Source organism: Somniosus microcephalus, chromosome 13 (assembly GCF_052327205.1).
Source record: "Somniosus microcephalus isolate GS21.2 chromosome 13, FLI_Smic_1.0, whole genome shotgun sequence".
NCBI classification, from domain to species: Eukaryota; Metazoa; Chordata; class Chondrichthyes; order Squaliformes; family Somniosidae; genus Somniosus; species Somniosus microcephalus.
Window position 1 is genome coordinate 184,533,026 of NC_140999.1, and position 24,232 is coordinate 184,557,257.

The window sequence follows — 24,232 nt, forward strand, 5'->3', positions numbered from 1 at the left end:
CGTGGTGTATTTGGATTTTCAGAAGGCCTTTGATAAAGTCCCACTTAAGAAGTTAGTGTGCAAAATTGAAGCACATGGGATTGGGGGTAATATACTGGCATGGATTGAAAATTGGTTAACAGACAGGAAACAGAGTAGGAATAAATGGGTCTTTTTCGGGGTGGTAGGCGGTGACTAGTGGGTTACCGCAGGGATCAGTGCTTGGGCCTCAGCTATCCACAACATATATTAATGATTTGGATGAGGGAACCAAATGTAATATTTCCAAGTTTGCTGATGACACGAAACTAGGTGGATTGTGAGTTGTGACGAGGATGCAAAGAGGCTTCAAGGCGATTTAGGCAAGTTGAGTGAGTGGGCAAATACATGGCAGATGCAGTATAACGTGGATAAATGTGAAGTTATCCACTTCGGTATGAAAAACAGAATGGTAGAGTATTATTTAAATGGTGCTAAATTGGGAAATGTTGATGGACAAAGGGACCCGAGTGTCCTTGTACACCAGTCACTGAAAGCAAACATGCAGGTGCAGCAAGCAGTTAGGAAGGCAAATGGTATGTTGGCCTTCCTTGCAAGAGGATTTGAGTACAGGAGCAAGGATGTCTTACTACAGTTGTACAGGGCCTTGGTGAGACCACACCTGGAGTAGTGTGTGCAGTTTTGGTCTCCTTACCTAAGAAAGGATATACTTGCCATAGAGGGAGTGCAGCGAAGGTTCACCAGACTGATTCCTGGGATGGCAGGACTGTCATGAGGAGAGATTGGGTCGACTAGGCCTTTATTCACTAGTTTAGAAGAATGAGAGGGGATCTCATTGAAACGTATAAAATTCTGACAGGGCTAGACAGACTGGATGCAGGGAGGATGTTTCCCCTGGCTGGGGGGTCTAGAACGAGGGGTCACAGTCTCAGGATACGGGGTAGGACATTTAGGACTGAGATGAGGAGAACTTTCTTCACTCAAAGGGTGGTGAACCTGTGGAGGCTGGAGGCTGAGTCACTGAATATATTTAAGAAGGAGATAGATAGATTTCTAGACACAAAAGGCATCAAGGGGTATGGGGAGAGAGCAGGAATATGGTATCGAGATAGAGGATCAGCCATGATCGTGTTGAATGGCGGAGTAGGCTCGAAGGGCCGAATGGCCTACTCCTGCTCCTATTTTTTTCATGTATCATTCTATGATTCGCCCCATATAACATTCACTGCACTTCAAAATGATTTGTTACACGAAGTGTTTTGAGATATTTGAGAAATGTGATAAGATAGATGCATCATAAATGCAAGTCTTTCCTTCTCACATCACTTAAGTATTTAAAATTGCTGATGGGGGACATTAGCCCAAGCGTAAGTAGATTTAGGATGCTGGAATTTAAGTTCAGAAAACTTGACTTGAGCTTACAAAAATCATATTTAAAAACAAAGAATCAACAGAGACACGTGGGCCGAACGGCCTCCTTCTGTGCTGTATGATTCTATATAGCACCTTCTATAACCCGGCAGTTACCTATTCAGGAGCAGGAGTAGGCCATTTGGCCCTTTGAGCCTGCTCTGCCATTTAATAAGATCATGGCTGATCTTCTACCTCAACTTCACCTTCCCGCACTATCCCCATATGCCTTGATTCCCTTAGTTCCCAAAAATCTATCGACCTCTGTCTTGAATATACTCAACCACTGAGCATCCACAGCTCTCTGGGGCAGAGAATTCCAAAGATTCACAACCCTCTGAGTGAAGAAATTTCTCATCTCAGTCCTAAATGGCCTACCCTTTATTCTGTGACTGTGAATCGTGTTCTAGATTCCCCAGCCAGGGGAAACATTTTCCCAGCATTAACCCGGTCAAGCCCCTTAAGAATTTTATATGTTTCAATTAGATCACCTCTCATTCTTCTGAACTCTGAGGAATATAAGCCCAGTCTACTCAATCTCTCCTCATAGGGCAATCCCCTCATCCCAGGAACAAATACAATAAACAAAAGACCAAAATAGTCCCTAGTGTGTTCAGTAATCACCTCGAGCCAGAGTACCCATTTTATTGCATCTTGCAATATTGCTTTCCTTCCACTAGTATCACAACATTTAGAAATGGACTAGCCTCATCCATGCAATCTGGATAGATACAAATCTCCCCAAGTCCTTGTTCCTTTACAGACCCTTCAACCTGAAATTCAACATTACCATTTGCATGCAGCTCTTGGGGCACGCCAGTGACTCGTGCTCAGATTCTCAACCATCAAGATTGCCATTCGTTGAAGTTGTACATAAATAGAAACTACTTTTCAGGATCAAAAAAACGGTTGCAGATTAAATTTCTCCATGCTATGCTGGTCAAAATGGAGCCTACACCACCTAGTGCAGGTAGCAGCAGGATTTCTTAAGGGGCAAGTGAAAATAATCTGTACCAGTGCCAATCTGGGTGAGCCTGGAAGAATGGAACGACCCTTATGAAATATTTATACACACGCAGGGTAGAACTTTGATCGTATCATAGAATCATAGAAATTTACAGCACAGGAGGCCATTCGACCCATCTTGTCCGTGCCGGCCGACAAAGAGCTATCCACCCTAATCTCACTTTCCAGCACGGTAGCGGTTGTTTACAACTGAGTGGCTTGCTAGGCCATTTCAGAGGGCATTAAGAGTCAACCACATTACTGTGGGTCTAGAGTCAAATGTAGGCCAGACCAGGTAAGGACGGCAGATTTCCTTCCCTAAAGGACATTAGTGAACCAGATGGGTTTTTGCAACAATCGACAATGGTATCATGGTCGCCATTACTAAGACTAACATTTAATTCCAGAATTAAACTGAATTGAATTTAAATTCCACCAGCTGCCGTGGTGGGATTTGAACCCATATCCTCAGAGCATTTGACTGAGCCTCTGGCTTACTAGTCTAGTGACATAACCACTACGCCACCTTGTAGCCTTGTAAGTTATGGCACTTCAAGTGCATATCCAAGTACTTTTTAAAAGTAATGAGGGTCTCTGCATCTACCACCCTTTCAGGCCGTGAGTTCCAGACCCCCACCACCCTCTGGGTGAAAACATTTCTCCTCAAATCCCCTCTAAACTTCCAACCAATTACTTTAAATCTATGCCCCCCTGGTTATTGACCCCTCTGCTAAGGGAAATAGGTCCTTCCTATCCACTCTATCTAGGCCCTTCATAATTTTATACACCTCAATAAGGTCTCCCCTCAGCCTCCTCTGTTCCAAAGAAAACAAGCCCAGCCGATCCAATCTTTCCTCATCGCTAAAATTCCCCAGTCCAGGCAACATCCTTGTAAATCTCCTCTGTACCCTCTCTAGTGCAATCACATCTTTCCTGTAATGTGGTGACCAGAACTGCACGCAGTACTCTAGCTGAGGCCTAACTAGTGTTTTATACAGTTGAAGCATAACCTCCCTGCTTTTATATTCTATGCCTTGGCTAATAAAGGCAAGTATCCCATATGCCTTCTTAACCACCTTATCGACCTGTTCTGTTACCTTCAGGGATCTGTGGACATGCACTCCAAGGTCCCACTTCTCAGTGTCCTACCATTTATAGTGTATTCCCTTGCCTGGTTAGCTCTCCCCAAATGCATTACCTCACATGTCTCCAGATTGAATTCCATTTGCCACTGTTCTGCCCACCTGACCAGTCTACCGATATCTTCCTGCAGCTTTCTTCTTCATTATCAACCACACAGCCAATTTTTGCATCATCTGCAAACTTCTTAATCATGCTTCCTACATTCAAGTCCAAATCATTAATATACACCACAAAAAGCAAAGGACCCAGGACTGAGCCCTGCAGAACCCCACTGGAAACAGCCTTCCAGTCACTAAAACACCCTTCGACCATTACTGTGTTTCCCGCCTCCGAGTCAATTTTGGATCCAACTTGCCACTTTGCCTCGGATCCCACGGGCTTTTACTTTCGTGACCAGTCTGCCATGCAGCACCTTATCAAAAGCCTTGCTAAAATCCATATAGACTATATCAAATGCACTACCCTCATCGACCCTCCTTGTTACCTCCTCAAAAAATTCAATCAAATTAGTCAAGACACGACCTTCCTTTAAGGTTGATGTTTTTGGCACATTAATTTTAGTATGTAATAAATATATTTGTATAAAAATACATATATTGCAAATCAAAAAGATCAAGAACCCATTCAAACTGTCATCTTGGTTTGTCACATGAAGGACATTGTCAGTACATGCTGTTGCAGGGCGATCTTAAGAAACATATGCAACAATAAATCTACTTGGGAGTTCAAGTGTTTGAAATGCATCAGCCTGGCTACAATGAACCTGACCTGTGCTGCCCCCAACGAAAGAGCAAGTGTTTCAAACTACAATCTTCTTCCACAGTTGGACTGAGGGATTGCCTTCTCTTTAAATATAACATTCAAGACAAGACGTCTTACAAAAGCAGTCTTACCCAGGTGGAAGCGGACCCTTGCTCACTGTATTTACTGCGCGGTCACCAGGCGGTGGGGGCGCAGCTGGTGGTGCTGCATCTGGTTCGCTTGTTGCTACAGCTGCAGGCACAGTGTTTGTCGTAGATGGGATAGGAGCAGCAGAGGGGCCATTCTCCAAGGCAACCGGATATCCATTTTCACAGGCTGTTGGCAACAGGAGAATAGAGAATTAGTAAGATTTGTGTAAGTGACAAATATTCTACGTCACTCAGTATTCGTACTTCATTTCATAGCTAGTCATTTCCTGATGAGTAAATCCTTAAGATTCTGAACACCTTTTTCATGGTTGACATTCCAAACAGGCTCGACACTTCTGCAACCTCCTCCAGCTCTACATCGCAGCTCACACCTTTTGGTCCTCCGATATAAGCCTCCTGTGCATCCCCACCCTCCCTCCCTCTGCTCCAACACCAGTGCTGCAGCTTTCAGTTGCCTTTAGCCCTGTAGAGCTTCCTGCCGAATCACCTCTGCCCTGCTACACTTCTCTCCACTTTTAAAAGTCTGCTCAAAACCTATTTTTTCCCAACCTACTCAACTCTTCTACTGCAGCTCTCCTACATGAAGCACCCTGGGGGCTTTATATAAAAGCAAGCTGCTGTTCAAATGCTTTAAAAGCTGGTTGAAATCTAATCTAAAAAAGGAAAAAAAACTGCAAATGCTGGAATTCAGAGATAAAAATAGATGTTGGAAATACACTGATGGTTCTCTGCATCTGAGGTGGCAAGTTAACAGATTTTTTGAAGAAACAGTTCTAGTATACAGATGATTCTTGCACAACAATCTTTGAAAGCAATATATAGGACAAGGAGAAAATATCACCAAGATTAATTTAAGAAATTCTGAAGAATTTTACAGTGTGTTTTGCTCAAGAGTTCTGCTTTTTGGTCAGTGGCAGAAAAATCAAAGAGCAAGTTATTATTTAAATGGAGAGAAACTGCAAAGTGCTACAGTTCAAAGGGATCTGGGGGTCCTGGTGCATGAAACACAGAGGGTTAGTATCCAGGCACAGCAGGTGATCAGGAAGGCCAATGGAATCTTGGCTTTTATTGCAAGGGGGATGGAGTATAAAAGCAGGGAAGTCTTGCTTCAGTTATACAGGGTACTAGTGAGGCCACACCTGGAATACTGCGTAGAGTTTTGGTTTCCATATTTAAGAAAAGATATACTTGCTCTCGAGGCAGTTCAGAGAAGGTTCACTCGGTTGATTCTGGAGATGAGGGGGTTGACTTATGAGGAAAGGTTGAGTAGGTTGGGCCTCTACTCATTGGAATTCAGAAGAATGAGGCGCGATCTTATCGAAACATGTAAGATTGTGAGGGGGCTTGATCGGGTGGATGCGGTGAGGATGTTTCCACTGATGGGTGAGACTAGAACTAGGGGGCATAATCTTAGAATAAGGGGCTGCCCTTTCAAAACTGAGATGAGGAGAAACTTCTTCACTCAGAGGGTAGTAAATCTATGGAATTTGCTACCTCAGAGAGCTGTGGAAGCTGCGACATTAAATAAATTTAAAACGGAGATAGACAGTTTCCTAGCTGATAAGGGAATAAGGGGTTACGGGGAGAGGGCAGGGAAGTGGACGTGAGTCTAAGTTCGGATCAGCCATGATCCTATTGAATGGCGGAGCAGGCCCGAGGGGCCGTATGGCCTACTCCTGCTCCTACTACTTATGTTATGTTCTAATGAAACCAATCTGTTTGTATTCTGTTAGTAGTTGCACCAACAGGATGGACAAACACAAGGTAACCACTAATTGCTAACTTCCGTCCTGGCTTCCCTTACATGTAATCTAAATTGCACATCATTTCTCTTAGTATGGTTAATTACTCATTTGAATAATACAAGAGCAGCAGGTTTTGATCATACTGAAAGGTTTGAAGGGTAGCTGGGAGAGAGGGATGATGGCAGCCATGTTAATTCAGCACTAAAAACCAGAGTTGGGGCAAGAACTCCACACAGGAAATTTAAAGTACATGAATTGCATCATAAAGGTTGATTTTGTTTATTCCATAGGTTCTAAATTAAGTATGTTTGTAATGACAAACAGCAACCAAATCACTACTTCTCAGCAATATAAACAATGCATAAGTTAGCGATGAATACTTTATAGAAATGGACCTCTCTGCCTTGTTACCTCCCTCTTATCTTTCTTAAAACCCACCTCTTCGATAAAGCTTTTGGTCACCCCTCCTAATATATTTCCCCCTCAATGCCAGGGAAATGCCTTGGGATGTTTTTCGGCGTTAAAAGCACCATATAAATGCACGTTGCTGTAGTAATTTTCAGTGCGCCCATTCAGCCCTTCAGCGATCTCCCCTCAGCCTTGGGGACCGATGGCGAAATGCTTGGACGAACTGCGACACACTGAATGGATTCCTTATAGAGGACCCCACAGTACAAACTGAAGGATTAAACCTTCCTCGCAAACAGTGGACAACCATCAACCGCCTCAGAACCGGTCATGGTAGATGCTGCCGCCTTCTCCATAGATGGAAGATTAAAGCATCTTCATCATGCGACTGTGGAGCTCCTGATCAGACCCTGGAACACATCATTGAGCACTGCCCTCAGAGGAAATTCGCAGGCAGCCTACAAGATATCTACGCTGCTACACAGGAAGCTTTGGCCTGGATATCGGACTTAGATATTGACATTTGATTTGCTTTGTTACGACCATACGAAAGAAGGTGTGCCCATTTTATAAAAACAGCATCATGCTTGAGGATGAACCAGTTAAACAGAAAAGCCTTGGGTGAAAATTGAGTGTGTGCAGGAATGTTAATTAAAAAAAAAATTTTATAAAGCAATTTTGTTAACAATGACCACTAACTGCACGATGGAATAGACTGTTTGGAGTCCTGAATATAAGTTAGCATTATTAACAATATCAGGAAGATGTCAAGTTTGAATCATGTTGTAATGTATTTTTTCCCCTCCTTTGCCGACTGATATAAGATAAATTTGAGTATTCAAAATATGATTAAAAATTTTAATTGGGAGTTTAGTTTAGCTTTTTTAATTAGAAGAAAATAAATACAAAAATGTATTATTGTATTAAACAATTAAAAATAAAATTTAGGAATTTTAAAGAATATCAAGGAGAGAAACTAAAGCGGCTAATTTCTCGTCTGCAAAAATGGGGTAAAACTAAAAAAAAAAATCAGCAACGTGCTCTGCCTTCTGTTTCAGTATATTCCTTTAACGGACAGGAAAGCAAGGCCATACCTCAGTACAGCACTATTAACTTTAGAAAACAGGCCAATTGATCAGCTGGAATGCCTCAAACTGAACGCTGATGTTTACTTACTGCTGTGCAGACTGATATAATGTAAGCAGTTCACCCGACACTACTGCAGTAACACATAAAACATCATCAAACGTTGATAAGGGAAAACCAATGACAGGAATCTAAATTGGGAAGAGTTAACTAACATTATAACTCCTGCCCGAAACAAGCACAAAAACAGATTAAATCAAAAGTATTGTCTTGGGTTTAAAAGAAATATGCTGCAAAAAGTTACTCACTGCATTTTGACACGTTCAGCGCAATTATGTTGCCGAGATGGACGAAGTGATTTTCTGTTTACATTTTGTCTACTGAATCTCCCCCTGGCTTGCCAAAGCAATAACGTCAGAAAATATCATTCCCAAGTTTACTTCTAACTCACATTAATAGTGTTATTTCAGGTTCAAATACATTTAATAAAAACTGGAATCTATAGTAAAGAATATAGCATTGAACAGTTTGGGTTCAGTATGGTTTCCAGTTCCTGCTCCACTTTACATGAAGGTGGTGGGAGGGTGGCTCAATGGCCAGTCAGAATTTTAAAAATACAAATCTTTTAAAAGGTTCCCCCCCGCCCCCGCCAGAGGGTCAAGAAATGAAATTTTATAATGCATATTGCAATAGAGCCTAATGTGGCTGAGCCCTGGATGCAGGCCTGTGAGCGTGTCGGAGCACAACAGCCAAGAGGAAAAAATACATTTTAAATGAATATACATTTTAAAATATACTCGAAGCCAAAGGGTGTAAAGCTACAGCAACAACTTGCATTTGTGTAGCACCTTTAACGTGGTAAAATTTTCCAAGACCCTTCAGAGGAGTGTAAGCAGACAAAAATTGACACCGAGTCAAAGAAGGAGACATTAGGACAGGTGACCAAAAGCTTGGTCAGAGAGGTAGTGACGTAAGAAAACTACTAGGCACTCGGTCTAAGCGATAAACAAAGCTTTAATCAACTGTTTTACAACATGGAGGTCTAGTTGTGTCCTTCACTAGTTCCTGTTAAGAATGTCCTGCGCAAGCTGGGCCCGTGCCCAAGTATTTACTCTCCCTGGACAGCGCCACCCGTAGGCCGCTCAGTATTATTTCATAAGTCTTTCTTTCATGAATGACTGATTCATGTCAGGTAGATTTTAAGCAGCATCTTAAAAGGGGGGAGTGAAAGGTGGAGAGCTGAAGAGGTTTGAGTGAATTAAATTCAAAAGTATTTGAAGTGCTTTGGAACATCCTGAAGTCATGAAAGACACTAAATAAATGCATGCAGTTTCTTTCTTATTTTAGAATGGAAAAATCTTACAAAATTTGTTTCATGGCAGGAATGACCCTCTGTCCCCAAAGGGTCAATTGACTTCTGTGATTTACCTGCTATACAGACAGGTCTGGATGGGATCACAGGTGGAGGGCGCGAGGGTCTTGGAGGTCTCGTTGGCTTTGACAATTTTGGAGAAGGTGAGGGAGTACCTCTGCCATTCATATTACATTCGTCAGCAGACCCCGTTTCCACCGAGCCTTCTTGAGAGATGGCATCATCTCCATTTGCACTAGAAGAGATCATACACCTCTGATCAGAACTTCTGGAACAGCAGTGGAAAGAAATGGAACCCAACTGATAATCCCAATCTCAAACCTTCATCAGGAATTAGATGTAGCAATTAAACTGAAATCCCAAATTACCTGCATAATTAAAAGACATTCGATCTAAGAGAACCTCATGAGAAGTTCTTCAAAAACAAGCAGAGAATGAGACAAAGATGCTCATTTCCTCTTTTTATATATATATGTACTTACAGCCTGTGTGTTTGTTGCAAGATCTGATTCCAATAGGGGATCACTTATATTCAAAGATCCTATACTCAGTTTCTCCCTCCATCACCTTGAAATCAATTCTAATATAAAAGCAGCCTGTGATTCTGGGCCATCTCTACCTAGCTGGTTGCTGTCCTAATGCATCTTTCACAACAACTGACTGTTACATTGATATCTCTCAGTAATTAAAACGGTAGACTTTTTTTCCCCCCCAAGTCTGGGAAACAATTTTCGAATTAGGGTAAAAATTGAGGAAATGCAGCTTTAAAAAAAAACATTGACATACAACCCTCAAGATGACGAGAAGCGAATCTAATGACAGATCCATTATGAGATGGGTTTTAAAATCTAATGCTTATGACCAATCCCACACACTTTTAATCCATTAGTTTCCTCGAATTTTGGCGAAAACAAAATATGCCGAAACAATTAATTTGTGCAAAGCCACATTTTAACAGAACAAAAGAATGGCAAATAGGCAGGTTGGGTACAATACGATAACTCCCGACAGGCAATGTAATGAAGGGTGTCTGAAGACTTTGTTTATAGCTTGTATTCACAGTTTAACCCACCCCATTTACACCATTGGATGGTTTCACCAGTAATGCCCTTGGATGGCAAAAATAAATGGACAACACTAGGTGACATCCTGGTCACACCTGCTGCTACCAGTTAAAGCAGGCATTAAAGCAAGTGACAGATCTGTACATGCACCAAGCGTACTATTTTTGTGCTTGGCCTATTTTATACTAAAAACAGAGCAGCCAGAGTACTGGTAAACTCTTCATAAAACATTTTGATGGGGCCGAGGGGAGGAGAAAGAGAGAAAGGGGATTTTTTTCCCTTTTAATTGTGAAACGCTGATGAGGAACCAAACTTCATAGTGCAGAACATTAAGGTTGAAAACAGTCGAGAACAAAATATGATAAATCAAGAAGTTAATTAACACCTAGCTTGGGTCTCAATAGTCTGTAGAGTGTTGGAGGGACAGAAGACAAGGAGTGGGGTAAGGCGCGCCAGGCAGAAGACAGACAACAGCTAGGGTTTGTACTCTTACGTTTAAGTGTTGGCAAAGTCGAGGCCACTGCTGACTTTAGGAAACTCATCAAAGAGTCATTTAAAGTGGGCTTTGTGAAATTGTACTATTTACCATAGCAAACTGGAGCCAATTCTAGCATGGATTTGGCTATTTACCACTATAAAACGGTACAGTATAATTGCACATGAGGAGCAGATCTTACTGCTTCATTGGGATAATTTCAAACCTACATACTAAACTGTGATGAGGTTCCCTATTAATAAATGGTTCATGTACATGGGTCTCTGCAATTTAACTTTAGTGCTCTACTACACTTTATGCAGCCATCATATGGTCAGTAAAACTGAGTGCGATCTTTTCCATTTTCTTGGAGGGGATCTATGATTTTGAAGAGAATAAAGGAAGATCTCTATGGTAGCCAAGTCTTACCTTGATGGATTTAATACATATGCCTCACTGCCACACCTGGAACTCTCACTTGCTGAGCTGCCTGAAAGAAATCAAATACACTGAAGTTATGAGAACTAGTTTGTTGGTGGCTTTATAGAGGGACGGACATGGGTTCATCCTCACTGTCCATGCCAGCCATCACACAGACACAAGCCACCTTCCCATCAGGACAGCGTCACCACTAGGCTGCTCTTTAGACACTTCACACATCTGTTGTTTCAAGGGGGTTCAGGTTACCTAGCCTCCGTAACGGTCACAGTTTGTGCATGTTCTGAGGAGACCAGGAAAAGGAAAGGTCTACTGAGAGAAAGTAATTTTTAAAATGTACATGGGTACATAAAAAAGGAAAACATTTTCAAGTAGCCAGGAGTTTTATTTTCCTCATTTAGGAATATAGTAATGGATGGGACAATTGTGGTATCTCTGGCCGCCCCAGTGTCTAGAAAAAAGCTCTCATACTCCAGTCATCTTATTTTTGGCCAGGTATTTGTCTAACTCTCTAATTTGCCTCCCTTGTCAGTCCATTCCACACATTCACCACCCTCTGTATAAAGTGGTTAAATCTAAAATGCTTTTTCATCCTACCATCTACTTATGGTAGTTTTTTTTGTCAGAACTAAATCTAGGCAGAAGAATGCATATAGTTATCCACAGTACTGGACACTCCTACATGGCAAGTGTCAAAGGAAATAGATGCATTAACCTGTGCTTTATTCTCAAACTGAAAACTTGAGTATTTTGAAAGAAACACATATCCTGGGTCTGTATTCTACAACCATTCCACAGATATATTGGAGTCACTGCTAAAGACATTTGCATTTAAGGATATTTTCAATATACACATTTGAAACCTAGCCCTATGGCACATTCACTTCCCAAATAAAGGAACGCATCTTTCCCCAGAATGCATGCGCACACTTTGAGCTTTGACAGCGGTCAGTGAAACCGGAGGCTTTGCATTTGAATTATTTTTTTCAAATTCAGAAACAGTCATTGTTCCATCAGTGTGCCACATAATTGCTAGCAACTTTCATAAGAAATTAATGAAAGTAACAGTTAGTCTGACCCCGGAGACACATTTCATCCAATTCAATGTACTTTTCTCAGTCATTAATTTATAGCTGGTCTTTTCAGACAGGCTATTTGAAAGCTGTCTTTTTACCATATCATGACAGCAGGGACAAAATACTCCAATCTATAATGGTTACAACAGACCAACTGTAACCAATAGAGAATGACGAACACTTGCATTTATATAGCATCTTATCAAAGCTCTTAAATGTATCCTATACAATGGTATAGACAAAGTATCTGAAAGGTTCAACCGTTGACCCATAATCAGTTACTCCAATGGAACATATTATCCACAGCGCATTATATTGGTGAAATGGGATTCCAATTTTCTTACATACTTGTTGCAGCTGTAGTGTCGCCATTAGTTAAGACTTCTGGATCTACAGTTAACCCATCCAAGGATACAATAAGTTCACTGGCCCCCTCCACAATATCTCTGTCATTGGTGAGTGGTAACTTTATAACCACATCATCAACTGAAAAAAAAGAACAAAGATTTAGAAGTAAAATTAGAGTGAAGGATAGCACACTTCGAACGATTCATTATTTATTCTCTGCATCAATTCTTGTTACATACAGGTCTGCCGTACCAGTAAAATGGACATGTACCAAAATGCTTCACACAATTAAATCGCTTAGCTGGAATATTATCATGTACAAATACCACAGAGTATATTGTTCACCATGGGATCCTCTGCTGACAAAAGAGGCCCATCAAAATAAAACAAAATGATCTTCACAATGAAGGTTACAAAAATAAATCAAATACAATGAAGCGAAGTCAAGGGTGTAATCAGACACTGTATTTCAGTTAGAAACATGACTGCTTTGTAATTATTCCCAGACAGCCACTATTACTCAACTGCAGTGATGACACTGCAATTTTTGAAGGGGACGGAAGTCTAGCAGGAGCCCTTTGTTTTCAAGGTATCTCCCCATTGTATGAAGAAAATTCAGTCAAATGTTGGCTTGGGTGCGACCCCAACATACCACTTGCTTGGCTAGGAATGCACATTTCCAAAGCTAGCAGTGTGGTTCCTGGAGTGGCAATCAAGTCAGTCTGAAGTTGCAGCCTGTTTCTTGTGGAGCCACTCTGAGAAGCACAGGAAGAATCCCCATCAGGGAGTGACTTTGTGGATCTTATGCTGGCAACAGAAGTTACATTTTTAAAAAAGTCAATAAAAATTCTATTAAAAAGTTAATAATTTCTCCTATAAAAAGTGAGAGTACTTTGATCAAAATGTACTCCCTCATATGAGCCTCCCTTTTAACCCTTCAGGGTGAATATCATGCAATGGATTCAGTAAACCTGTACTGACGGCAGCTGTCAATATAAAACACCAAAACTTAAAAAACCACACAACAAAATTAGAAACATATAAATGTAAAAAGATTTCAAAGCAATAATCTTTCGAATCTCAGGGTTCAGAGGATAGTTGTCAAAGAGACTAATAGATCCAAGGGTAAATGCACTGTGTAGTTTGGCATTGAGCCAAACACACCTGGGAAGGCCTAAAATTCAATTGTTGGCCTATGGCAAGACTGCTGATACGAACTGAAGTGATAATTCAACAACTTGCATTTATGTAGCACCTTTAATGCAGTCAATGGGGAAATGGAGGACATGTTGAATAATTACTTTGCATCAGTATTTACAGTAGAAGAGGAGGACAGCATGCCGGAAATCCCACAGAAACTAATATTGAATCGGGGACAGGGACTCAATAAAATTAACGTAGGTAAAACAACAGTATAAAGAAAATAATGGCACTAGAGTGGCAAATCCCCAGGGCCAGATGGTTTCCATCCCAGGGTTTTAAAGAAAGTAGGTGAGCACATTGGAAGATTCTAGTTAGGGCATCTGCAAAGTTCTCCAGATTCAGGAACCATCTCTTTAGATTTGAAAATTGCGCATGCCACTCCACTTTTTAAAGAATGGCGAGAGAGGGAAACTAGGGAATTATAGACCAGTTAGCCTAACATCTGTTGTGGGGAAATTGCTAGAGTCTATAATTAAGGATAGGGTGACTGAACACCGTGAAAATTTTCAGTTGATCAGAGAGCCAGCATGGAGTTGTGAAAGGTAGGTCATGCCTGACAAACCTGACCGAATTTTTTGAAGGTGACTAAAGTAGTGGAGAGGGGAATGTCTATGGATGTAATTTATATGGACTTCCAGAAGGCATTTGATAAAGTCGTAACGGCACAGAAGGAGGCCATTCGGCCCATCGAGATTGTGCCGGCTCTCTGTAGAGCAATCCAGTCAGTCCCATTCCCCCGCTCTATCCCCGTAGCCCTGCAAGTTTATTTACCTCAAGTGCCTATCCAGTCTCCCCTTGAAAACATTGTGTGTCTCCGCTTCCATCGGCAGCGAGTTCCAGGTCATCACCACTCGCTGCGTAAAAGTTTTTCCTCACATCCCCCCTGTATCTCTTGCCCAAAACCTTAAATCTGTGACCCCTAGTCCTTGTACCATCGAGTGGGAACAGCCTTCCCCTGTCTAGCCTACCCAAACACGTCATAATGTTGTACACCTCTATCAAATCACCCCTCAACCTCCTTTGCTCTAATGAAAACAAATCCAGCTTCTCCAACCTGCCCTTGTAGCTAAGATCCCCCATCCCCGGAACCATTCTGGTAAATCTCCTCTGCACCCTCTCAAGGGCCTTCACATCCTTCCTAAAGTGTGGTGACCAGAACTGGACGCAATACTCCACATGTGGCCTAACCAGCGTTTTATAAAGGTTCAGCATAACTTCTCTACTTTTGTACTCAATACCTCTATTTATGAAGCCCAAGATTCCATATGTTTTGCTAACCACTCTCTCAATATGTCCCACCACCTTCAGGGACCTATGCATATTAACTCCCAGGTCCCTCTGTCCCTGCACACTCTTTAAAACTGTGCCATTAAGTGTATATTGCCTCTCCCTGTTCCTTCTGCCAAAATGAATCACCTCACACTTCTCTGTATTAAATTCCATCTGCCACTTGTCTGCCCATTCTGCTAGCCTTTCTATGTCCTGTCGCAGTCGATTGGCATCATCCTCACTGTTTGCCACACCCCCAAGTTTGGTGTCATTGGCAAATTTAGAAATTCTACTCTGTATTCCAATATCCAGGTCATTTATATGCATCAAAAAAAGCAGCGGCCCCAGCACTGACCCTTGGGGAACACCACTGTCTACCATCCTCCAGTCTGAAAAACAGCCATTTACCACAGCTTGCTGTTTTCTGTCCTTAAGCCAATTCCTTATCCAAGCTGCCACTGACCCACCTATTCCATGAGCCTCAATTTTGTTAACCAGCCTTCTATGTGGTACTTCCAAAAACCCATGTAGATAACATCCATTGCATTCCCTTCATCAATCCTCCCCGTTACTTCATCAAAAAATTCTATTAGTCAAACACGATCTGCCTTTTACAAATCCGTGTTGGTTCTCCTTAATAGCTTAAACCTGTCCAAGTGCCCTTTAATATTTTCCTTGATTATTGTTTCTAAAACTTCACCCACCACTGATGTTAAACTGACCGGCCTGTAGTTACTAGGATTGTCCTTAGACCCTTTCTTGAACAATGGTGTCACATTTGTCACTTTCCAATCCTCAGGCACCTCCCCCGGATCTAGGGAAGATTGGAAAATTATGGCAAGCCCTTCCGCTATCTCCTCCCCCAATTTCCTTAGCAACCTGGGATGCAAACCATCTGGACCAGGCAACTTATCCACTCTAAGCATACCCAGCCTTTCTAGTACATCCTGTCCATCAATTTTCACCCCTTCCATTGCTTCTACCTTTTCCACTTCTACCAATATTTTGTCAGCATCCACCTCCTTAGTAAACACCAATACAAAGTACTCATTGAGTATGCTAGCCTTGCCCTGCACCTCTAAGCATATACTGTATCACCTTCTTTGTCCCTAATAGGCCCCACCCCACCTCTTACTACCTGCTTACTGTTTACATGCCGGATGATGATTTTTGGGTTCCCTTTTATGTTAACTGTCATTCTACTCTCATATTCTCTCTTTGCCAATCTTATTTTCATCTTCACTCCCCCTCTCAACTTATTGTATTTGGTCTGGTTCTCCCTTGAAAAGTCACCTGACATTCATCATACACCCTCTTTTTCACCATCTTCTCTATCTCCCTCATCATCCAAGGAGCCCTTCTTACCCTTCCCTCTTGTTGGAATGTATCTAGCCTGTACTTGGAACATTTCCTCCTTAAAGATCACCCATTGTTCCGTTACAGTTTTTCCTGTCAGTCTTTGGTTCCATTTTACTCTGGCTAGATCCCATCGCATCCCATTGAAGTTAGCCCTATTCCAGTTTAGAAGTTCCACTCTAGATTGTTCCTTGCTCCTCTTCATTGCTAATCTAAATCTTGATATGATGATCACTCGTACCAAAGCGTTCTCCCACAGACATTTGGTCGACCTGGCCCACCTCATTCCCCAGCACCAGATCCAGCAATGCCTCCTTCCTAGTTGGGCCAAGAACATACTGGTCAAGGAAATTCTCCTGAACACATTTCAGAAATTCCTCCCCCTCCTTTCCGTTTACCCTAGCATTATCCCAATCAATATTTGGGTAATTAAAGTCCTCCAATATTACCACTCAATAGCTCTTGCATATCTCTGCGATTTCCCTGCAGATTTGCTCCTCTACCTCCCTCTCACTATTTGGAGGCCTGTAGAATACCCCCAGTAGCGTGATCATACCCTTTTTGCTCCTCAACTCTAACCATATGGATTCTGTCCTTGTCCCCTCAAGAACATCATCCCTTTCCAACGCTACAATGCCTTCCTTAATCAGCGCTGCCACCCCACTTCCCCTTTTTCCTTCCCTATCTTTTCTGAACAAGGGATATGGGTCAAGGCAAGTATATCAGTCACGATCTCATCGAATGGCAGAACAGGCTCGAGAAGCTGAATGGCCTACTCCTGTTCTTGTGTTCCTACGTTCCTAAAACGTCCCAGGGTTCTTCACAGGAGCATTATTAAACAAAAATGTGACACCGAGCCACATAAGGAGATATTAGGGCAGGTGACCAAACGCTTGGTCAAAGAGGTAGGTTTTAAGAGGTGTCTTAAAAGGAGGAGGTAGAGTTAGAGAGGCCGAGAAGCTTAGGGAGGGATAGAGACGCTACAATTGGCCTCAGTGTCCCTAGGCAGGGCGAGATAACCAATACTCAACTCCTGATTCCGATTCAGCAACTTGTGTGTATGTCAGGCAGAGACAGGCTTGGGCTTGACTGCAGTACTCCCTACAGGGGAAAATAGCCTGCTAACACACTCTAGACAGACTCTCAGTTGAAGAATGGTCACTTGGGCAAGATACCAGCAGGCTGTCAGCAACTATGGAATTGTATCCCAGACTGCCACTACCTCCAGGGAGAAAGAAAAAAATTAATTTAGGGCATCCGAGTAGATTATGTTCATGCAATCAGTCCTACATATTTTTATTTTCTATTCAAACCTATTTTAGAACTGGAGATTGTTTATTCCCGAACACCTGTGGTAATCCAGCAATTACCAGACAAAATAGGCTGGATGACAGCATAGTGTGGAAATGACTGACAGCAGGGTGAAGTGAAATTATGCATGAAAATAAATTACATTTCAGAACACACAATGAAATCGTTGAGCTTACAAGAATAAACTTTTAAAGTAAGGATACAACCCAACATGTGCCCAGTTACAAACAATGGGAATGTTGGAGGGGGAGGTAAAATGCAACCAGCCACTGACAAAATGATTCAGTCCATTCTCACTGACATTGAATTCAATGTGAGGAATGGCAACATATCCCCTTCTTACTATTCATAATGGCACCTTTCAATTAAAAAAAGCTTCAATCTTCATTTATCTTGGCTTCTGATGCTCTGAAATCCAACTCGTTCACATCTTGGAATTGATCCCAGAGCACAATATGAATAGGCACATGTACAATCTTGTCCCCGTGCAGTTTAAAATTGTGACACGCGTTTCTTCGTTGTGCTCCTTTCTCCAAATACAGCTGTTGGTGTGTTACAGCTGGGCTAATCCTTCGGCCAGCGAAGGACTAGGCATCAGCAGCAGCCTGTGCCATTTACATGGGGGAGAAAACTGCAAGGAGGTACTCTGTGCAGCTGGTGGTAGCAAAGCTGTCTCATTCCCGTAGCAGCAGCGAAGAGCACAACAAACTTACATTTCATATTATTCAACTTTAACGTCTCACAGACATCCAGAGTGGCGCAGCCGAGCAGGACATCCGATTTCAGTGTCTGATGGCTCCAGACTCTGAAAGTGATCAAGCTGAATGGTGTTACAATCCTGTGTGAATAAAAAAGGTAGTGAACAAAACAAGTTTAAAAAAACCTTCAATTCTTTTGGGTCCCTCAAGTCCAAAGATGTGCGGGTTAGGTTGATTGGCTATGATAAATTGACCCTTAGTGTTAGGGGGATTAAATACGTGGGGTTACAGGGATAGGGTGGGATATGTGTTGGTGTAGGGGTTACGGGGATCGGGTGGGATATGTGTCGGTGCAGGCTCGATGGGCCGAAATGGCCTCTATCTGCACTGTGGGGTTTCTGTGATTTCTGTGATTCTGTGAACTTAACATGGGAATATGACTCATTTGCAGGCCTCTCCCAATAGTGGTGTTCAAGGAATGAAGGGCAAACCACACTGTGCATCTATCACTTTCGTTCCACTGGGAAGTTCCACAGTCTTTGCTTCGCCCTTCCCTGATTGGTAACCTAATCTAGAACTGAGCAGAGCTGGACTTGAATGAGTCTCTCTCTCTCTGCTCTGTGGCACTCAGCCATTTTCCATTGTTTTTAATCTTGCCAACTGTGCACCTGGGTTTACACAAAGCTCTGCAGCGACAGGCAGTGATGGCTAGGCTCACACAATAAGAATGGTCATAAGAGCAATGGAACAAAGGATGTCCATGGAACTGTACTCCAGCAAGAAACCAATACCTTGAGAAGAGATGGGAAGGGAGGAAAGGAGAGAAAATTGAGGCGAGGGGGGAGACTTAGTGATTTTTTTAAAAATCTCTCCTTACAACCCTTCAAAGGTTCATGGTGTACCACTAAGCCATACTGATGAGAAAGATGCTCGATTTGAAACCTATTCTGTGTTTGACCTCAGCATGTGGTAATAGAGGCACAGCTAGGCTCAGGGCCACAGCCTCGGAAAGGGAATTTTTCAACAAACAAAAAAAATCAGCCAGGTTGCCAATCCTGATACTGGGTAGAGTTGTGTCGTGGTTATGGCACTGGAAGTAGCCCAGAGATAGTGAGTTACAATCCCACCATGACAAACTGTGAAAGTTAATTCATTAAATCCGGCCGTTTGTAGACTAGCACCAGAAAAAAATGTGACAAAAGGTGCTGGATTGTATTAGAAATCAAACTGGTTCACCAACGCTCTCCAGGGAAGAAAAGCGCCACCTACATCTTGTCTGGCATACACGCAACAGCAGTCCGCACAATGTGGTCGACTCCATGCCCTTATAAGTCGGTTGCAAAAACAATTTTTATTCAGGGCAACTGGGGACAGGCAATAAATACCGACACCCCAAGAACAAACCTAGCAAAAAAGTGTATACATCATTGGGGAGCAGGAGGAAGAGGTGGTAGCTCAGGTGCGATATTCCCCACGATCAAACAGCCCGTCTAAATGCTCACCAAGCATAGCCGATAGTGCGCGCTGCGGGTATCACTGTGCCTGTTCCCCAATAAGTCACTGAGTTCAGGTGAGGAAAAACACTAGCGAATATCGGAAATATAAATAAAAATATAAATAGATATAAATATACAGGAAACTTTCGTTTAACCGGAGGTTAAAAGTCCGGAAAGCTCTATCTACCGGCAAAATTCAGGAGCCGTTTTCTATGTTTTTTTACTTCTCGTTGCTTTTTTTCCCCCCCCAGTCAGGCTCTGCAAGGTCTGTAGCTAAGCAACAGCTTCAGCTAGAGACGCTTGCAGCTGCAGCCGACTGTTTTGAAGCTGTTGCTAAGCAACAGGGTTTGTTGATTCACATGGAGCTGAAAAGCTCTATGTTTTAACATTAGGGCTGGATTATACGGCAGTTTTGATCTAACGGCACCAGCTCGGTCCAGTCAGTGCCGGATACCAGAAAGTTTCCTGTATACAATATAAATAGATTTCTAATATTTGCTAGTTTTTTTCATATATCTAAATAATAAATAAAATAAAAATAAATATATATAAATAAGTTTCAGGTGAACAAAAGTCACAGTATCTCCCTTAGTGATCATCTTACTGATGAGGGCAATATCTTTTTTGGTTGCGCACAAAAAGAATAAAATACTGTGAGGAAGTGACTACATTTTTATTTTTGCCTTGCAGTTCTCAACACAAAAATGCGAGAGGCATCAGCTATATTAGTTAGATTTCTATCAGTTAGATTCACAGTGACAGCATTAAAAAAGTGCCCGACTTCCCAACATACACTGTGACGTGCTGTTTCCACTTGGGGTTGTGTGTGTTGGTAACCTTCTCAGTTTTCTTTGACTGGCCATCGACTGCCACTTCCACATAGGGACTGGGCCCAAACCAGTTCTTCTTATTTTCTTTCAGCTTTGCACAAATGACTAAAATATAGAAAGACAAACTTAGAGACAACAAATCTTTTTTTTTTTTTTTATAAAAGGAGTGGTAGTACTGAACTGAATTACAACACAATCAACAATTTTACAATTACACATTTTTAATATAATTTGCCAATTGTAGATTATCACTCCGTAAACCCACATGGATCATCCAAATAGAAAATATTAATAATCGTAACAGAATCACGCACCAACTGGAGGAAGAGCTCTGGCCGGTGTCTGCCAGGATAGTTGGTACCAGCAAAACAACCTCCCAAGAAAATAACCACATTAGAGAATAAGCATATAGATGTGATTACAAGGTAGCAATGTCAGGGTGCATGCAGGAATTTGTAAATAACCAGCGTTTCACACTGATGGTTCAGATGTCAACTTTGATAAGAGTACTGCCCTGCAACATGGCTAGATATGTTTTCTCTTTCCTTAAATTTCTGATGTCGGCAGGAGTTTTATTTTCCATGTGGGCAGAATGAACAGCAGGAAGCTACTCATTCCAGCCCATGAAGCCCCAACCCAGCTCCCAAAGCCACATATGGAATAGCAAGAACTATAAAATCCTCATTACTGAGGTACCATCTTTCAGACGAGATGTTAAACCGAGGCCCTGTCTGCTCTCCCGGGTAAATATTTATAGCACAATTTTGAAGAAGAGCAGGGGAGTTTATCCCCAGTGTTCTGGTCAATATTTATCCCTCAATCAATATTACTAAAAAACAGATTATCTGGTCATTATCACACTGCTGTTTGTGGGAGCTTGCTGTGCGCAAATTGGCTGCCGTGTTTCCTACATTACAAGTGACTACACTTCAAAAGTACTTCATCGGCTGTGAAGCGCTTTGGGACGTCCTGAGGTTGTGAAAGGCGCTATATAAATGCAAGCCGTTTTTTTTTTGTATGGGTATCATTCCCATTGACCTGGAGGGATACATCAAGAAATAGCTTAATACAAGCCTAACAATGGATGTCTTTATTTTTTTTAAACTATGACCTGCTAGAACAAATGATAGCAGACAGGACAATAAATAGCAGCATTTTAAGAAATAAAATATGAGTCCCATGCTCATATTTAATAGCTCGCTGGAGTCCAGGATAGACTGGAGAGAGGCCCGTGTGGTGCCAATACTTAAAAAGAGCAGTAAGTCAGAACCAGGAAATTACAGGCTCTATAGGTTGACTACAGTTAAGGGCAAATTGTTAGAAGAGATCATTACACGCACTGTATAATAACCCCATAGCTGTCAAGATTGTCAAAGTCTCAACATAGCTGTGGAAAGCAAGACTGTAGAGCAATAAAAGGAATATTTTGCCTCCTGTATAAATACAACTTATCTGCTTGCAATTAGTGACTGTTCTGAGCAATACAGTCATTCAAATAGGAGAGTAGGGTACAGGCTCCTATTGACAAGCAATTAATATTGTTAAAAAAAGTAACAAAATGTGTTGGAACACCAATGAATGGGCACCACAAAGCATGCAACAGGTGTTCAAGCCTACAATTCCTCACAAGCAGAGATCTTAATTGTGGCCACATCTCTGCGGGGAAATAGTGAGCGGCAGTCAGAAACTAGCAGAGGTCGGGCGGAGTGGAAATCAGACCCATGTGCAATTCTAGCAGCTGGCTCAGTGACACTGGCAGAGGCCGGTCACAGGTTGCCTCGTCACAGCTGGTGCATCCTTGAGCGAAAATGGGTGGAGAGCAAATACAAGAAATGGCAATGAATACTCTTCAAAACCCACCTTTTATTCCAAGTTGTGATTTTGTTGCATGGTTGCTTGCTGAACCAGAATTTGTGCCATTTGCGGCCATGGTTCAGGCTGCATGAGAAACCTGAGAGAGAAAATCAGCTAGGTTAAAAGCATTTCAAAAATATAAAGTACCGTACACAATTGTATTAGCCTAGACCCAGTCTGTTTAATACAATTAGCATCACTGTGTCGTGAGGGCACTCTGCATGCGTGTATATCAAGGGCACTGTAGGCACTGCAATATATCGAAGCAGCAAGACAAAGCACTATGAGTGCGGGGACAAGGATTCAAAATCCACTCAGTTGCCATTCTCAGCTGCGGGGTGTGGGAGGGCAGGGAAGAGCGAACTGGAGAGTCGCGCTTGTGCCACTTTCACTCGCCTTGGTAACTAGGTCAGAGTAGAACCGTTGAGGCCCGAGTCTTGCCCAACTTCCCAACCACAACTGATGCATGTCCCATGGTGAAATCAAAGGAAATCATACCCATAAATTACAGGAAACTTTTTTTTTTAATCCGGCACCGATGGGACCGACGTGGTGCCGGTTCATCAAAAATTCCGGATAACCGAAAGCTACAGTAAAAGATACGGAGAGCTGAGAGCTCCATATAAAGCAACAAACCCTGTTGCTTAGCAACAGGTTCAGAACAATGGCCACAAGTTCCAAGCGTCTCTGTAGCTTAGCAACAGCTGCAGCCACACCCTTGCACAGCAACAGATCGAGGAAGGCAAGTACAATATGAAGTAAAACTTACCTGAACCTACTCCTGAATTTTGCTGGTTAACCGAGATTTCCTGTTATTTAGGTGCTGGTAAATCGAAAGTTTCCTGTACAACTATTTCTTAGGGAGGTGGAATTCAAAAATCCCTGGGTTAGGCAGGAGAAGTATCAGCTGATTCCCACGATCCAGCATCCCTGGTCACAAACCAGGTAACTGATAATGCCAATAATGAAAGGGCATCAACCTGAAACGTTAACTCTCTTTCTCTCTCTCGCCAGAGATGCTGCCTGACCTGCTGAGCATTTCCAGCATTTTCTGTTTTTATTTCAGATTTCCAGCATCCGCAGTATTTTGCTTTTGAACTGATAATACCATGTGGTTCATATGAACCAAATCAGAACAATATGAAACGAAAGCAGCCATGTTTGATCCCACATCGGCTTCCCTGCTCCTAACCCAATTCTGTAACTTTTCCTTCCTGTTTCTGGCCCGATTCATCATATAGATTCACTGATGCTCGCTCACTTCCTACAACACACAGCCCAACCTCCGCTTCAGTCCACAAGCAATGCTGCAGGAGTTCTGCTCGCATAGCCTTAAAAATTACCATCTCATCAGCTAAATTGAGCTGAAGTCTACAACCCCCACCAGACCAGTTTGGGCATTCAAACATCTACATTATGAAATGATTCAGTAAATAAAAACACCTCGGGACAGAGACGCAGACCTAAACCAGATGATCCATATGAATTGCAACAGTTCCAACAGGCTCGTGCTGAACTACAACTGGAAGCATCGGTAGATAGGAACTCTAATCGCTTCTCTTTCCACTGCCACTTATTCCCCTCCCTAAGGTTCCCGTAATCAATTAGAGAGTGGAATACTGAGTCAAAGAACCGAGGTCAGCAGCGCTGGTACACAAACTGAAAATTGACTAACTACTGAAAGAATGAATGTTCTCAAAATAGACTGTGCTGGGAAGAAAACTTAATTAATAGACAGCATTTTGGAAAAATGTA

The 24,232-nt window shown here is 42.2% G+C and overlaps 1 protein-coding gene across 2 annotated transcripts in view; it reads right to left on the reverse strand.

The window, feature by feature from the left end:
- LOC147108866 (E3 ubiquitin-protein ligase Itchy-like) overlaps nt 1–24,232 on the reverse strand; it is a 105,227-nt gene that overhangs the window by 50,908 nt on the left and 30,087 nt on the right. For both annotated transcript variants that reach the window (XM_086005786.1, XM_086005787.1), the window contains exons 3-9: nt 22,484–22,574; nt 20,587–20,728; nt 18,313–18,437; nt 12,461–12,598; nt 11,028–11,088; nt 9,116–9,294; nt 4,431–4,614 (exon numbers count right to left, since the gene is read on the reverse strand). In XM_086005786.1, the coding sequence (XP_085861912.1) occupies nt 4,431–4,614; nt 9,116–9,294; nt 11,028–11,088; nt 12,461–12,598; nt 18,313–18,437; nt 20,587–20,728; nt 22,484–22,553 (899 nt within the window). In that variant the 5' untranslated portion in view covers nt 22,554–22,574. The remainder of the gene's footprint in view (nt 1–4,430; nt 4,615–9,115; nt 9,295–11,027; nt 11,089–12,460; nt 12,599–18,312; nt 18,438–20,586; nt 20,729–22,483; nt 22,575–24,232) is intronic.